This window comes from Agelaius phoeniceus, chromosome 5 (genome assembly GCF_051311805.1).
Source record: "Agelaius phoeniceus isolate bAgePho1 chromosome 5, bAgePho1.hap1, whole genome shotgun sequence".
NCBI classification, from domain to species: Eukaryota; Metazoa; Chordata; class Aves; order Passeriformes; family Icteridae; genus Agelaius; species Agelaius phoeniceus.
In genome coordinates this window covers 20937976-20956333 of record NC_135269.1, presented here as the reverse complement: position 1 = coordinate 20956333, position 18358 = coordinate 20937976, and the positions used below count along the sequence as shown (strand labels likewise).

The 18358-nt window shown below is 40.1% G+C and overlaps 1 protein-coding gene across 1 annotated transcript; it reads right to left on the bottom strand.

Annotated features, from left to right (window-relative positions):
• Positions 1–1433: 1433 nt before the first annotated feature.
• On the bottom strand, positions 1434–18000 carry PWP1 (PWP1 homolog, endonuclein). The gene is made up of 15 exons (XM_054632299.2): positions 17801–18000; positions 17662–17720; positions 15350–15507; positions 14833–14918; positions 13233–13329; positions 11604–11714; positions 10709–10839; positions 10073–10143; positions 7860–7956; positions 6979–7040; positions 5154–5265; positions 3729–3819; positions 3239–3360; positions 2690–2795; positions 1434–1965 (listed from the first exon to the last, which is right to left on the bottom strand). Exons 1-15 carry the CDS (start codon positions 17864–17866, stop codon positions 1850–1852), a joined length of 1485 nt encoding a protein of 494 aa, XP_054488274.2. The 5' UTR covers positions 17867–18000; the 3' UTR covers positions 1434–1849.
• Positions 18001–18358: the final 358 nt, after the last annotated feature.

Below are 18358 nucleotides of genomic sequence, written 5' to 3'. Positions count from 1 at the left end.
CTGTGCTGCAAAAGAAGATTCAGCTGTGCTCTGTTCTCTGACAAGGTAATGGGAGGTTCCCTTGGAAAAGAGGCTCTGATTTGGGCCCTAAATGGCCTATGCTTTATGCTTGCCTCAGATCAGTATGTGACCAAAAAGCTCCAGAGAGACAGGTGCTGCAATCTTGGTAAATCCAGAGAAATATGTGTTGCTTCCAGTAACGCAAGTTCTCCCAAAAGCAAAAAGCAACTTTGAGAGCTACATTGCCAGTTATATTACTAGGGGTAGAGGTAAGAGAAATCACTTACCCTCAAAGATCTTGTCACAAAGCATTTATTTAAAGCTTTGATAAACTTGGAAGTTTTCAATGGAGAGCAGTTAAACAGCAGTGGTTCTGGTACATACACCTTCTTAAGCTTCACAAAAGCATTTGTTGTCCACACATCATTCTCTACTGCTTGGCAGAGACAGGATGGAGGCAGGAATCCCAGCACATACAGAGTACTCTTGGTTCCTGCAGAGCCATGCTGAACACCTTCACCAGACTACAAACAGCTGAAGTAGTTTTAAAGCAGGCAGTTGCCCTCAAGGGATAGGAAGTAAAATTACAAACCAGCCTTTTCCCCGGCTGCAGTTTGTAGGGACACATTTTACCTGTTTTACCTCACCAGCATGAACTACATTGAGTTAGGGTGAAAAGCAGTGGGAAGACCTTGGCAGCTATGAGTGTGATCCTACAGTTGCTTTGGCATCAGTGGATTAAATACCCAGGGTAATTTGCAGCAGGAATGCTCTACAGGCACCTTCAGTGTGTGCAGAGGGCAAGTGCTCAATGGAAGCTAAGAGCATCAATTGAGTTCCTGAGGTAAAGCAGGTGGGTGTTACGTTATAAATGCAAGAAAATTATTTGAGTCATATCCCTTGATTAGGTTCCTGATTCTGCAAACAAGGAGCTTAAGTTGGTGGTTAAACTGATACTTAAAATTTTCCTCTGTGCCATCAGGTGTCAGGCAGAAATGACTGAACAGAGTTAAGAACGTAATAGAGAGAGCTTTTCACCAGTAACAGTGACCAGCTGGGATCCCAACCCTCACTTTGTCTCCTGACAGCCTCTCATCCTTCTTGAGTAGCAGCTCCTTATTTCAGTTCAAATTCTCTTGAAATACATCTGGAGTGTGAAGAAAAAAAACCCAATACTATGTGCAGTGTCACTGAATTTCGGGTGCTGTGGAACCTGGAAAAAGAAACCCCCAGTCTTGGTGGGATAGAGCTGGGTTATTTCTGGTTTGCTACTGGTGATATCTGTGTTAGAAATACATTCCAAGATTCTACTTGGAGACTCCAACTTGTTGCCCGAGAACTATTCTTAAGATTTAAAAAGTTACATGGAAGATCTGTCAAAATCTGTAAACCTAGCCTCAAATTAAGGATAAATAATTTATTTACACTTGTAATTTAAGTCAATTCATCTTTTGTTTATTTATTACACAACTGTTGTATGAAATATTTTTCCTTATGCCCTTAGAAGGTAGAAGATAAAACTCTCTTTGCAGTATTCAACAAACTTCTGTGGTCACAGAATGCTTTTCTAGTGACTGTTCCATTTTATGTATCAGCTTTACATATGGTAGCCCCTGTTTCAGGGATCATTATCTCAGGCTAAAGCAAGTGATTCAATCTTTCAGAGCTGGTAATAGAGGCAGGAGCTTAGAGCTTAACCACACCACCACCTTTCTTTGGCTGAGATGAAGAAGCTTGCGGATTGCAAGACACCAGTCATTTCCATGAACTCTCACTGAACAGGGGCATTTGCAGAATACACATTAGTTGTAGTCCCATTAATTACTTTGATTTTTTGATGTTTGGTCCATCATGATTCCATTGCCGTCTCCAAATCATTGCTGCTTCTGCTGGCTGTGGAGCTAGAAGCCACAGAGTTTGCACTAGCCAGGACGAGCCTCTCTCTGTTTCCAAAAACTTCATTCACTGCAACACAAACGGAACTGCTTACATGTTACTCTCCCAGAGGGAAGAGGAGTACAGCAGGGACAGCCTGGTGAGCACCATGGAATGGAAATTGTAACCTGCTGTGCTTTCAAAGCTCTTCCCCTTAGCCCAAGTACAGAGTTGAACCTAAAGGTCAGAAAATTGCCTGCCTATGATACTTCAATTACAAGTTCTGTTATTTTTCCTCCAGAGCATCTAGAGGTTTCCTCTACATAATTCTGTACCTAAGTACTGTAAAACTGATGAGGTTTGAAGACCACATCATTAAGTTTAAATAATTTATTTCTGGTTTTAGTCTCTGGTTCCCAGTAGGCTCTTAAAAGCCTTCTCCAAAAAAATCATGCTGTTTAGTTACAGGTAGCTACAAGTGATCAAAACCAGTCCTCACTTTTCTTCCCCTAAGTACTCAAAAAATATGATACCAAAATCACATCAAGACTATCAAGAAAAAAAACAAAACATAGGTATTATAAGAAATAAGGTATTACACATCAGCTGCAAGAACATAAATTGTGTTGAGCAGTTTTCCAATTTAGAAAAACCCATGTTTTTTGAAGCTGAAAATGTGACCACACATACAGTCTTGGAGCATTTAAAAATACTAACCTATGGTTTTCTGTCAGAGCTGCAATGCATTACTGAATACAAATACACCCTGCAAGCAAGGGGGGAACCACAACATTCAAAGAAATTAGAACATTACCTGCAGAGATCTTGCTTATATCCCAAACACGCAGCCCTTCCCGCTCTCCTCCAAAGGCAAAGACAAAGGGGAAGTCAGGGCAGCAAGCTGCACAGAACAGAACTCCCTGGCAGGGTGGGAGAGAAAAAAAAGAGAATTTTTTTTTAAATCTTAAAATAATTTGTCATCTGAAAATACTTTCACCTAGCAAGTTTTAACAAATTTAATTAAGTTTCTGAAGCTTCTTTCATAAAGACATAAAATGAAAGTCAAGAGCTGCTAATTATAAACAGTTGTTCACATCTTTTTCTTGAATATAGCAGATGCAAGCTGGAGCACCCATAGTTCTACTCAGAACATTGTACCTGGAATTTAGGACTCTAAGGCTTTAAAGCACTTTGCCAATTCCATATGGAATACTGCACTGTGATGAGAATGATTTACCCAGAATATGTTATTTTTTTCCCTGTGAGACCTTAGGTAGAACAAGATTTAAACTAGACAGAAAAAGAAAAAGCAGACAGTTTATATATAAAACTTAGTAGAATCAATATATAAATATTACTATACCATTTTCATATCCCTGGAATGGACTAAACTTGGTCTGTCTCCCAGGATATCCCAAATTTTCACATATTTGTCAGCAGATGATGTCACAAGGCACCCTTTGATCTGACTGCTTAGTTGTAGCCCTGGAAGATGAAGAGTGCAGCAGTGTGAGAGCAACAGGCAATCCCCATTTCACAGAGATTAGGATACATTTTGAAGTGAAGATACAAGAACAACCCCAATACTCCTCACACTAACTCCAGAACAAAGGAGCAGAACATTAATGAAAGTTCCATGCTGCCACTTTAGTGAGAGCCAAGGGAACCATGGCAGGCCTATTTTGCCTCCCAATCCCCTCAACATAGATTTGTTTCACATGCCAGCTACCATGATTAGCATGCACAATTTACTTGTTTAACAAAGAATCACTACACCTCAGTGCTATGGATTAAAGGCATCTTCCAGATGTGCCTTGCCCACTTGGAACAAACAGGACACAAAGGCAATTTACCTGACACCTCTTCATCGTGAGCTTTCAGAGTAAACAGGGGCTTATCAGCACGAGCATCCAGACAGTACACAAAGCCATCGTCTGTGCTTGCCTACGGAAACCACAGCATTTAAACAACAAACAGCCACCGTCACTCATCTGCGAAAAAACTCCAGTGAAGTAACACCCACCCTCTGGTAAACCCCTCTGATCTGAGGCAGACACTGCTTCTCCCTAGGACATGTTACACTGTTCCCAGGCCTGCATCCCCAAAGTCAGGCTCCACCCAGCTGGTACCCCAGCTATTCTATGAACCTAAATTATGCTGCACCGATGACACGAAAGTTTTAATCCCATGCAAACTTCTTAAAGTGTATTTTAAATAGAGTTGCCCCCACTAAGTCAGTCAGGGTCCTCAGGCCAGGCAATTAAATACAGAGCCTTCAGCCTCTTTACTGTCAGTTCAAAGTTTTGGAGCCATTGGTGGCTTTTTGAGCCATCAGTTTTTGCACAGGACTACTGACAGAAGTCCTGTGCAAAACTAAGTGTGATTACACCAGGAGAGATCCACATCATAAAACCAACAGAGCTGAGCAGCTGCTTCTGTTGGCTGTATCCACTAAGCAACAGAGAACTAGACAGCCATTGAGATAATATGGAAGATTTGTTTTTAAATTCTGTTGCAAAGTTTTATTACAAAAGACTCAACAACACCAAGATATTTTTCCTTTATACTCTAGGTGGCTGTAGGTCTCTTCTCCCAGGTAATAAGCAAGAGAACAACAGAAAAGTTGCACCAGGGGTAGTTTAGACTGGACATTAGCAAAAATTTCTTTACTGAAAGTGTTGTCAAGCACTGGCACAGGCTGGGCAGGGAAGTGGTGGAATCCTCACCCCTGGAGGTATTTAAAGCCATGTCGATGAGGCACTTATGGACATCGTTCAGTGGTGGACTTGGCAGTGCTGGGTTAACATTTAAACTCCATCTCAGAGGACTTTTCCAACCTAAAAGAGTGGATCAGTCCATACCAGCCAGGAGGACAGTGCCCCCTAGCGCTGACTTGAAACACTGAATTAATATTCAGGATCTTCATTCTAATTAGCTATTTCTCAGCTGCAGTTCCTTCATTGCACGAAACACAACAGAAACTCTGCAAAGGAAAATGTATCCCAGCCACTGAACACTGCAACGATGTGACCAAGGTTGTCACCTCCGGAATTTCTACTGTCACAGTGAAGATACCAAGTAAGTAGCTGGTCTAGAGATACTTACTGAAAAAACTACCTAAAAACATCCTCCCCCAGACTGCATTATTATAATAAGCAGCACAAACTATCCAAATGTCCATCGGCTCCATTCTGATTCAGAAACATTATGAACAAAATAGGTTAACACAGGTTAAATGACATGGCAACAACCAACCACAAGAGAAAAGCAGTACTCACCAAGAAATGGCAAGGTGAGAAATGATTCCAAATTACTCTCTCAACCTGACCACTAAACCGCCACACTCGATGGCTGTCCTGGGGGTTTCTGCAGTCGTACAGCACTGCTGATCTAGGAGATAAAGGGACAGGAAATAAAATTTAAAAAAAGATCAGGGCAGAACACTTCATTACATAGTTTGCTTTCTCACTGACACCTACAGAAGCTCCATGTAAACTATCATTAAAAAATTAAATGGAAACAACTTCACTACTTAGTCTTCTAATTCAGTAACAGATTAAAATCTTACAGATAAGCATAAGATTTTTCCATGTGCTTCAAAGTTTCATCTTGGTTACCAACAGCCTCTCTATTGAAACTAAGCAGAGCTTGAATTTACTCAATACATAAGATACTTATCACATAGCAGACCATAATTATGCAAATATATCACTTAATTATGAACAGACTTCAGTAAACTCAAGTAATGATGCATTAATTAGGAAATCATTTTGTCATACATATGCATACATTTTCAAATATGCTAAATAAAAAAGTAATTTCTAAAAATCCAACAATCTTAACAAATAGTTGGAGAAACAGTACTCCACAAAGGAGTGGATGGCAGTCAGTGGGTTCTCAGGGATTCTTTACAGGCACATGCTCAGCTGAGTGGCTGCAGAATCTGTCCCAACTCAAAAAGTTCCTAGGTGCAAATGCAAGGGAGGAGTGGTCATGTCAGTCCAGCATCATCTCACCACTATCAACATCCTCAGTGTAACTCACTCCCACTCTATCATATAATTAAAGAAGTGTGATGTAGGTTTCCCAGATCTTTTAAAAGCACTTGACACAACAGTTTCTTTAAGTCTGATTTCCAGGTTATGAAGGCATTGCCCAATGCTCACTGAATTGCCTGTGGTCCTGCAAGGCTTTGCAGGAAAAATCCACAAGGGCACTCTCTTAGTTTATGGATAACACAGTGGTTTAGAGGTGTCCATGGTATCAAAGGGGCAGCTAAAAAGGGATCAGCAGCTGGTCACTGCTTGGACTTAATGCTTCCTTTTATCAAAGGAAGTTGAGAGGGAATAGACAGAAGCAGCTTCCTAACAGCAAAAGTTCCTCCTCCAATACTTCAGCAGATGCAGCAAGAACAAACAGAAGCCAGAGAACTTAAAGGCTTGGATAAAGATTGGCAAGTCTATAAATTATTTTAACATAAAGTCCTAAAAGCAGAATAAAAAAAATCAATGTAAGAAAATCATGGTGATAGACTAAAATTTTAAAATTACTCCATTGAGATGGGAGAACAGAGAGGGATATTTTTGGCTGGCAGGACTTGCAAGAACTGGCAGTCACAGAGTAGACCAAGTGTGCAGACACAAACCAGTTCCCAGCATCTCCAGGCTGCAATCACAGGAGACAGCCCATTACTCTTTGGCTGTGCCTACAGAGGCTGAAAGGAGAGAACTGGGATAAAGTCCCTCATGCCTCCACCCTGGCCTTACTGGCTGGCAAAACTTGGGCAAATTTTCACAGGAATAAACAGCAACATGTTTCCAATGAAGAAAATGCCATAAGGCCAAATTAAGAAATAAATTTGGCTTGGAACAGGCAGACACCTGGCACAGAAAATGTCAGTCCAGATGGTTAAAGCATTTGCTACCCCTGAAAAAGAGGTAAGGAAAACTACATCCTGGCCATATGCAAACCTAGCTTCCTTGCTGGAAAAAATAACATTACTCAAATTGGCAGTTATAAAAAAAATGAAAGAAAACACTAGGCTTAAATGAATATGAATACCCTCCCCACGTGCAACATGTGAAAAACATGACCCTGACATACTTATCAAACGATCCAGAAATGAGGGTCTGAGTTTCAAACGGATGAAACTGCAATGTCTGGACCTAGATAATGGAAGATTTTATGTAACACACATATACAGGAACTTTCTTGGAACAAAGCACAACCATCCCACTCAGATTGCTCAAAATCAGTGCAAAATATGTGCATTACTTCAAACACCCCCACCTGGTGAAAACAAGATACTGTCCAATATAATCTGACCGAACAGAACCCCATGCCCCCTTTCTGCCTAGATATTAATTTTAAAAAAAGCAAAAAAAAAAAAAAAAGCTGGAGGTAAAAGAATATCTGCTTCCAATTTGGGGAAAAAATGCAGATGTTCACAAAAAATGAAGATCAGGAGTTTGTCAAGGGCAGTGACTTTGTTAGCAGCAAAATAAGGTTACAGCTATTAATAACTAGCTTTTACATTTTAATTACTATGAGATTAATTCATTTCTGCAGTACCCATCACTATGGTATTTTAGTATCATTTATTTTAAACCTTTTCACCTAGAACAAACTGTAACTGACACTCGTTCCCTTAAGAGAGTTATAGTTTGACCTATGTTCAGACATCTATTTTTGTAGCTAATACCAGCACTACTATATTCCCCACCATTAGGGCCAATACACAAAAGGTATTTTAGAAACTGTTACAAAGCTTTTTTAACTCGTTTAAAGTTAAATAACATTTTAAAAAGCAAATACAGTGCTGTTTGAAAAAGTAACTAATTAATAAATTAAAACAATTCTGCACAGATGTCAGAAAATTAGAGGATTGTTGTTCTGAGGGTTCACTACCAAGCAGCAAATGAAAAACTGCAGTTAAATTTTTCTCTGCATACTACAGTGGAAGAAACACAGCAATTATTCCATACCTTGTCTGTATGCAGTGTCAGGCTGGCTGCTGGCTTACCAACAGCCATGTTCCACAAAATCACTGTGTTGTCAGCAGAGGCACTTGCTAAAACATTCCTGATAACGGATCAAAAATTAGTTTTAAAATTCTTTCTACAGATACAAAGAAATAATGGTCAAAAATCAAAAATACACACAGTGCCCAATTCTGAGAACAAGTACACTGTGGTCTATAGATGATTCCTCTCAAGCTTGAGGCATAGCTCCCTAAAGGCAATTCTAAGTTTTAAGTAAAGATTTTAAATAGGCTATATTACATTATAGAACACTTATAACAATGACAGCTCTGCTTCTATTTCCCCTAACATTACTTACAATACCATTTACTCAAAGATTTATCAAACAAAACAAAGCAATAAAGGCTTTGAAGCACATTACTTCCTTTGACATTAAATAGTATTTTTAAACACTACCTATGCTACTTTGTTCTGTTTGCATATTCATGCAGTCAAGAACCTGACAAACCTGTTTGTGAAATATTTTGCTCTTCAATATCTGTTTATATTCCTACTGAAGACACAACACTATATCCTTTGTAGACTGCTGAATATAACCACTAAAATTTCAGTTAGTTTACAGACCCCATACTTCAACTTGAATTTGACCAATTGTGTTAACAGCAATAAAAACAGCTTAAAAGTTTTATCAGAAAAAACAAATCAAAACATCCCTAAATGCCTGTCAAGCACACACTACATTTCCTATAACTGCTTCATTGCTTTTAAAATCAGATTTATAACCTCAATATGTTGTTTCTGATTGAAACTGTTCCTCCTCCCCTTTTTATATTAACCAAGTGTTTCTGACTGAAAGAGTTGACATTCTCCTGGAAATGCTGTTTTCACAAGCAATGTTACAAACGAAAGTTAAGAAAATGCATAGTGAAGGCTGTAAGAACATTTTACAGTAACACCACTATGACCTACAGGCAGAAAGTTATTTGTAGAGAGTTGTCACAACATGCCTTGCTTAAAACAAAGAAACGACAATAAAACATTTTATATACAAGCTGCTCCAAGGAGTTCCTTGTTATCTCCATAAGCTGCCCACTTCAGGGCTGGTTTTATTTCCTGAAAGACCTATCAGTATCAATTAATTTGTAACTCAGTGCATTACAGAATTATGCATTTCAAACTTAACTACTGAAGCCATAATTTTTTTTCATCCTTGTCTGTATTATCACCAGACTATTCCTAGGTACACGAAAGCTCTTCTTTTGTAAGAGTGATGGACTGATCACTGTCACACTGTACATATGTGTCTGATTTAAGAACACTGTACATTAAGAGTGCAATTTATATACATTTACTGAGGTCTGTGTGGGTGTTTTCTTCATCAGTATCTAGATAACGCAGTACAAGGGAAGGCTCACACCTGCTCATCAGAATATTCAGAGTTGTCTGTGAACATATTCAAAGGCAGAGGCATTTATGACAGAAGAAAAAAAAATCAGCCTGTGTCTAACTGAAGCAGTTTCAAGACCCCTGCTGAGGATCCTCTGACAGATGAACTGTCAACAACAACCTAAGTGATAAAAACCAGCAGCATCTTTACTTCAGTCAGTCAGCACATTGTCCTTGACCTCTGCCCCAGGATGGGGCAGCTTTGTGTTGCTTCTATAGCAGCACTTCATTTCTAGTTAATTCAGGCAACAGGGAATTTTCCCTGCCTAGAGGCCAGAGGCATTTCTGTAACTGAGCTATTAGGGCTTTTACACTCTCCTGTTCACAGTTCTGGGGCAAAAGCCAGAAGGGAAAAAAAAAAAAAAAAACAGAACAGAATAGCAAGGACTTTCTTCTATAAATCTGCTTGTCTCTGTTGAAATGGTGCTTTAGGCCACTGGCAGAACAGCATAGTTCAGGGCAGCCCTTCTGCTTCTCCAGTCCGAACAAGTGAAATGTAGACAATTTATCAAATGGCTCACACCCACCTTTGCCCTGCCCTCATCTGGACAACCTGCAAATCAAAAATGACCTGCAGCAATATACAAGTATTTAAAAAAATTAAAAATCAAGAACTCCAGTTAAAAAAAAAAAAATTAAAAAAGGAGTGCATTTTTAAGAATGCATTAATTTCAGCAGTGCTTTCAAGTTTTTGGATTTTGTGTGAAAACTGTATGCCTAATTGAGACTGCAATGTTCTAACACCCATTGTTATTCAAGTATTCTTTTACCTGCTTTGTTTATTCCATGAAAGATCAAGCACAGCATCAGTATGTCCTTCAGTCCCTTCTGAAGATAAACTCTGTGTACATACACAACATAAACAGACTTTTGAAAATTACAGCTTCAGTGCAAATCAAGCATTACTCCACATTAGTATGAATTCCCTAAAGCCTTCACAAACAGCTTCATATTAAATTACTCTCACTTGCTGCAACACAGTTTTTGAGAGAACCATCTCTGCACCACCTGCACCCTGCCTCCTACCCCAGATTGCAGATTGCTCCAGCTGCTGGGTTTTCAGAACTGGTTATTCCCTCCAGGCTAGTAAAGAAACCTCATTATTTCCAGCTAATGTGCAACTTCTTCAGCTTCTTTCTAAACTCTCCTGGCAGTTCCCTCTCTCTCCTCCCAATTAACTGAGCTTGGGTCCTTGCAGCTGCCAGTTCCTCCAACTTCCAATTTTAAATAGTTAAGATTAGAAGTTTACTGGGACACCACCCCACCCCTGTTCTGCTCTTAATTCCAGGCTCTAGTTATTTAGAGAACAATTAGCATTTTAAATATTGTAGGGAGGAAAAAAGAAGGGATTATCCTTGCAATAAATTTCCTCCATCCAACCAGGTAAACCTTTTTGCAACACTTACTTTCTTTCCTTTCTTTTTCTTCTTTTTCTCTTTCTTGCCTCCAAGAGAAAAGACTGGTTCCAAGGATTCTACTACATCAAGGTCCCAAATGTCAATGACTGGGGTCATGTTACTCACTGCAACATAATTTCCTACAAACAAAAAACCAAATGCAACCACATTTATTTAGTTATGAAACAGTATATTAGGCAATCCAGCTGTTCCTTATTTCTTTGGTTAAGTAAAACTTATGTGCCACAATCTTCTATTTGAATATATTTATGTTTAAAACTGGCAAGGAGCTATTTAAAAATATCAGCTGACAGCAGATGTTGCCAGAAAAAAAATTACTTGCTCTCCTTCCCCTTCAGTACAAGTAACTGTTCAAACAAGCTGTATAAAGTTGCATGTTTTGTTTGTTTTTGAAAGGAAAAAAAACAAACAAAACTAAACCACATGCCCTGGACTATGGAAGAAAAAAATCCGAGAAACACAGGAAAAATGTTACTAAATATATAAATATATAAAATATATGTAAATTTTGCTGTAGTTTACATTTAATTAACTGCACTGGACATAAAGAAATTTAACAAAAGCAACCTTTTGCTTGCAAACAGAAAATAAAGCAGATTTTAGAGATTGCTCTGGTCTGTTCACAATAACTTAATTGTTCACAATAAAATCAGTATTTTTAAAAAACATTTGTTACAGCAGCAGTACTGAGATGACTGTATCACCAAGCAAAAATACCTGATATTCACATCTTAGTTATCTCAAGTCAATATTATCTTGACATTAACATTGATTTTATTTCTTTGTACTGCAGGAACAATTTATTTAGTGACAACATTACACTTACACACTTTTCAAGCAAAAATTCTTTAACTAGACACTGACAGTATCCTTTGTAATTTACCTGTTGATTCATCTGGATTAGGATCAAAATTCAACCACTCCAGACTCAGAGGGTAAGCAGGCAAGATAATGTCATGATGGACATAAAATGAGTCCTCTTCATGATTATAAACTGAAAAATAATTAAAGTTATGCAAGATATCAGTGAAGAGGGAAAGCAAAAAACTATGAGCAGGTCACTTCTACAAAAGGCAGTTGTGGAAAAAACAAAATTCCCAAGGAAATTTAGAAGGAAAATTCAGGGTCTTCAGAGTTTTACTGTAGAAGCCAGGCCCTCTACAAATGTTGTACCTCACAGAATTACACAAAATAAACATTCTTCTGTGTACTTTAGGTAAAGGTGTGACAAATTCAGTCAAGGTTCAATACTTTTACTTTGTTTGTAAGATCTCTTCATAATATGTGCTCCATATACAGCACTTTCTGCATCAGGACACATTCATTTTACAGGATTAGCAATCAAAAAAAAATTCCAGATGAAGTTGAAAGGAAAATTAAGGTAAAAAGACAAACCAGAGGAAGGTGAAGAATTCAGAAGTTACCTTTAGCTGATGGTAACTGGGATACAGGAAAAGTTTTGGTAAAGCAGCAAGTTACTAAATACAAATTCACTGTAGCCAGCTATTTTTCTCTGTATAATAAAATAACTTACCAATTGGACAGCAGAGAAAACCCATAAATTATTTTAATAACACCCTATCACACACACAGAATCACAGTGCATCTGACAGATGTTCAGATACTAACCAAAGTCTTCAGTTAACCAAGTTATTTTAGTAGTCAACTAAGACAAGGTTACCCAATTTTAGAAACTGCAGAAGCCTTTGCTATTGTTCTGTAACTTTATATTGGGTATAAACTTACAGTTAATAAAATTTATAAACACCTCCAGACATAGAAAATGCCACATGCTGCTATCTGAAGAGATGCTTTCACACATTTTGGTCTTGTTGGTTGCTTAAAATGAAATAATTTGCCTACAGAAACAGAGACCACAGCACAAGTGGCCAGAAACATTCCCAAAAAGAGCCACAGTAAGCAAAGATAATAATGTCAGCACGTTGAGTAGTATTTATTGGCTGCAACAAAAAAATTTTTACACAGCAAAAGTAAACTTATTTCTAGAACAAGCAGTATTCAGGCCCTATTAGGGATTATCTCTCCTAGACCATGATGATAAAAGTGCTGGTTCTTCTAATCCCAGCAGTGGAAAGCCCACTTAAAGAAGCAAGGAGAAAGCTAAAGGAAAAAAAAACAAAAACCAAAAAACAAAACAAACCACTAGAGGATGCTTGCAGGATATGGAAAGTAAGACTGGAATGCAGAGCATATGTTCAGAGAATAAAAATGCCATAATATTTCCTAAAAGTTTTAAGAAATAAGGAAAGGAATTGCTATACAGCCTGAAAGAAGCAAGCTATTATTTAAATAACAATAACTACACAGGAAATTCTCTGGTCCTGAAAAGTATCTAAAGCACCATGACATGGAAAAGGACAAAACACAAGTCAGAAGCGGAGAAAAATCCTTCTCAAAACCAACTCACTCCCTTTTCAACACAGCCACATGACACATGCTAGGCAAGACATTTCCTATGTTCACTGTAAAAAACAAACCCTATTTTACTCACCATGGACCTCCAAACTACAGCAGTCTTTATCAACTCTACCACAAAGGACAAGATTGTCACTGGGTTTAATCAAAAAGTCCTCCTGTTCATATTGCTCCTAAACAGCAGAAAGAGAAGACGAGGGGTGTTGAGCAAAGCACACAAAAGCATGAAACTACACATGTTCAAAAGCTGGAATCAGTAATTTTGAACCCCAGCTGAAAATACTCAAAATCACTCCAATGCCCACCCATCTAAAACCATGTTATGGTGCTGAACAGAGAAAAAGCAAGAACCAGACCCAATTCTTGGGAGAGTGAATAGTCATTAAATTAGATTGAAGGACTTTAATGTAAACATAGGTGGGTTTGTAGAAGTGTTTAATTATCAAATATAATTAAACAATCTATATTATCAATATACATATATTTCAAGGCTATCCTGATGAAGCTGATTGCTGAAAAGAAAATCACCAGGAGTCTACAAACAAAGGTGATTTCCCTTGTGCTCCTGTGCCTTGACCACTTATATAACAGCATTTTACCCAATAACAATGCTGCAGCTGCTCCTCACATCCACTAAATACTTCCACTGTCTACTTCCTGGAAAATATTTCCCAATAAGTACTGCCAACAGCACTACCAGGCATTCAGCTGTACCAGAACAGATGTAACCTCTTATCTGATTTTCATTGTTCCTGAGGAATGGAAGGAACTTGGGAATTTTTGTTGTGAAAAATTAAGAACTGTACAGAAGTCAATAACCTTACACAGAGTACCATCCTTCCCATCTTCAACACGTACAAGAATTTGTGGACTTCTCATTGCAAGCTTTTTTTTTAATTCACTTTAAGTATACTTCAATATTTGAATTCTATCAAGTCCTGCAATTCTCTGAATTCACTTAAGGTTACACAATACATAGTCTTCAATAGTTCCAGTAGTAAATATCAAATGACAACAGAAAATGCACATTGAAGAACTTTCAGAATTTGGGCAAGGAACTTGAGCATAAGAAGAAGAGCTTGCTTTTCTTTTGAGAAAAAAGGCGTTCATTTTCTCTATGTCCACAAACCCAGCTTCTGCAAAGATGTTCCTCATCTGACAGTGGAAACTAATACAGGCAGAAGCAGCCAATGACACAGTACTATTTAGATATATATATATATACACACACACACACATATATACACAGAACATTGATATATTAGACACCTTGCCTGAGTCCAGAGTTCACCTCAGCCTGATTTCTTACACAAACTGGTGGAAGGTGCAAGAGTCTTGTAATCTGTGAAATTTTCTAATTTTGGCCACTAGCTGCCTGAGACTTGTTATTTCTTCAAGTGTTTTCTGTGACCTAGGCAGGTGAAAAACCACTCCATGTACAGAAGTGCACGGTTTAAGTAAGGAGCCAGTTCACCTTAACCTCCTACTCAAATGCAAAAGGCACAGAAAGAAGGGACTGCACAAAGCAACCTTAAAATAGAAGAGCACCATCCAACCAAAACTCTGGCACACCTTTGAAAAAGGACTGCAAGCACTTACACGCCCCAAGGCAGAGTGGAAAATTTAGGTGATTTTAAAGTTTGTGCAGTTTAAGTTAACATTTTTTAAGTACTCACAGTGGTTTTTAGAGTGATGTAAGGATCGTTTTCATTGCTCCCATATACTGCCAGAGTAGCCAAAGAATCTTCAAGTTTTAAATCACCTAGATGGGAATTTCAGAACACTTTTTATACATGTCTGTAACAGGCAAAGTTAGAAACTCCTACACCAATACCTGTATTACCTATACAGCAAAATATTAGGAGTAGGCTACACGAACTTCCAAGTTCCAAACATAAGTATCTAGGTAAGATCAACTGCTTAGTGCTTTCAGGGACTTCTGCTGCTCTGCTCCAGCACTACAGCAGCCAGAGTGACCTTTCCAAGATGCATTTGGTCTTAGTGTCATCAAGGGGAACACTGAACTGTTTCCCTCAATAAATGACTTCCCAAGATGGGACAAGCAAATCACTTAAACTGTGAATTTCTGAAACTTAACACAGTGTAGCCTTAGGATATTAAAGCCTTCAGAACAACAAGAAGTGGAAAGGTTCTTCACTTACACTGCACATCTGACACACAAATTTTTCTTACCTGTGTATTCCTCTGCATCATAATTGTCCAAATCATATTCATCCAGTTCATGATCAGACAGCTCGTCATTGTTTTGGGAAGATTTAGTGCTGCTGCCAGGCATGGGTGCATTCGTGTCACCTGCTGACTGGCCCTCATCACTGCCACCAGCACCTTCCCTGTGGAAAGATCACAGCCCTGAGAAATTGTGGCAGACACACAGAACACTTCCAGGGGGCTGCTGCTGAGATTTCAGCACACAGTCCCAGCTGCTCAATTGGCTTTCAAGTCTTTATGCCAATAATTTTGAAATCCATCCATTCCTTCTAGAGCCTTTCCTAAAGTACAAGGCATCTGTAACTCTCAGGCTTTAAGAGGAAGTTTTTCCTTGAAAGTTTTCATGACAAAAATGGCATATATTTTCCTCAACAAGGTAAACTGTGCATGCAAGTCCCTTTCTCTTACATGTTTTTTGTGGATACAGTGCTCTCAACCTCACTTCTGTGCATTCACATGTGTCCATGTCATTCCTTCCTTTATTTTCCCCACTCAGAGGCATGGTCATGTGTGAGAATTCCCACATTTCTTCAAGCTTTTTAAGACCTAATTTCCTCATACTTCCCATACTTAAGTGAAGTAAAAATAACATAGAATTTATTAGGTAAGGTCACATTGTGGATTCTTCTTATGGGGTAAACCATGCAACATCTAGAAAAATCAGAAACTTTGTGGCATCAATTCTACATGCAAGGAATCCAGGAGAAGGAAATGCACATTAAAGAGAAGTGAGAAGTGGCTGAGAAGATAACAAACACCCAAGATGTCCCAATGGAGCATGTTCCAAAGAAACTCACCCCTGCTCAACACACTGGTATTTCTGTCCTGCACACAAAATTCCCAAACAACAATGAGCCAAGGCAGTTCTCAGATACAGGTTCTAAATTAAATATCAGAAACCTAATTTTCCTAATTTGTTCAGTAAAATAAACACTTCACAGTAGCAGCATAGCTAGAGACAAATAACAAGGCAATTAAATAAAATAACTAAATCCAAGTTTGATTTGTGATCAGGGAAAAAAGTGAGGTGCTGCAACAAATTCTGCAAAGTACAACAAATTATAAATAGATCAGCTGTTTCAGATGGTCTTCATACTTCCATCCTGAAGTTTTACAGAATGCATAAAAAACAGCACCTCAAATCTTTCCATGCTTTGAAATTGCAAGAGAAAGGAAATCACTCAGAAAACCAAAAGCTTACACATAGAAAGGGGAAACAAATAACTCCACAAAAAACAGAAACACTAACCAGTTAAGAAATTAACATGATGTGAGAATCATCCAAATGTTTAAGATTATTTTGGAACCATTAAATAAGCAAAACCAGAAAAAACAGAATAAAATACATCCTGGGACAATACACTCTGTAGTGTATCAGTAGTGTCACTGATACATCCAACAGAAACAGGTGGACAATATTCATCAAACTATAAAAACTTTTTATGCTACCTGCTGCATCTGTTTAACCACACACACTGAGGCACAACCACACACCCTACACAGCTGAAACACTCAGAAGCCTAAATCTATGAACAGATGTAACAGATAATGGCCAGAAAATGGAATAAGACCTCAATCCCCCATTCTTTCTAGACAAAAGAGAGACATTTCTTTCTTCTCTTCTATTGTGTTTCCTAAATACGTCACTTCTAGTATTAGTTTTGTAAATACATTTTTCTTAAAGCAGAATGACAAGACTTAAAACAACTACATAACTAAGGGCTCTCAGTGCTGAGGAGAGAGCTGTGATGTCTCCAGTTTCACTGTGCAACATAAACACACTCCTGAGTGATGTTTTGCCTTTTTTTACCACCCCGTCACTCTGATCTCCACTGTGCCCTCCCTACCTAGACTGTCCTGTCCCACCCTCGGCATCCTTTTTCCCGGTCAGTTTGAGACTCCCATCTCGGTTTGCCACATGTCCAAAGCAGCCACAGTTACAAACCCAGCGCTTTAATTCTCACTGCAGGCGGGAATAGGAGCTCTAGCGAGCGCCAGGCCCCGCAATGCCCATCACTGCCAGTGACAGCTGAGGAACCACACGTCCACGACGGCAGCACCCGATGTTCCCCCGCTGGCCCTGCCGGCCGCCAGGCTGCCCTGGCACGGTGTCTCCAGGAGCAATCCGCGCTGCCTGCTGCCGGTCCCCGCTCCGAGCTGCAGCCCCCGAGCTGCGTTTCCGCCGTGCCTGGGCCGCCCCTTCCCTTCCCCGGCTCTCTGAGCGGCCGAGCAGAGGCCGAGAGTGGTGGCGAGTCCCTCCCGCTGCCCCGGCTCACCCCAGCCTATCCTGCGCCTCCTCGATAAGACCCTTCAGCTCCTCCTCGCTCAGCTGCACCTGCGGGGCGGACACAGAGGGGTGAGGGCGGCGGCGGGGGCGGGCGGGTTCCCTCAGCGCGACCCCAGCCCCGGCCCCACCTTGTCGGGCGTCTCCTTGGCCACGCCGCGCCGCACCCAGGCGGCGCAGGGCACGGGGCCGCTCATGGTGGCACCGCCACTGCCACACGTGCGAGCGGCCCGGCGCGCCGCAGTGACGTCACCAGAGCAGCGACCGTCCGCAACGGCGAGGAACGGGGAAAGAGCGGAGATTGCTCCGTGACGTCATCCCCGCTCGCCGGGGTGGTGGCGCGGCTCCGAGAGATGGGCGGGCCCTGAAGGGCGGGGCGGGCCCTAAGGGGAGGGGAGCGGGGCGGGCCCTATGGGGGCGGGGCGGGCGCTGCCGCCTCAGGGGGACGCGGGTGAGTGCCCGGTCTGCGGGATTTTTGCGGAATCCCCGCATCAGTTAAATTGGAATAAACCCTCTGAGATCAGCGAGTCCAACCTTCACGTGCTCTGGGTCACGGCCTCCCTCGCTGCCCTGCCACTGAGATATCCCGGTGGTAATCCACCGGAATGAGAAGTTTAGAGAGGCCTTTTTTGATACTGGTCCCTACGTTTTATCCAAGGAAAAGAAACCAGCGCACGGAGTCAGTGACA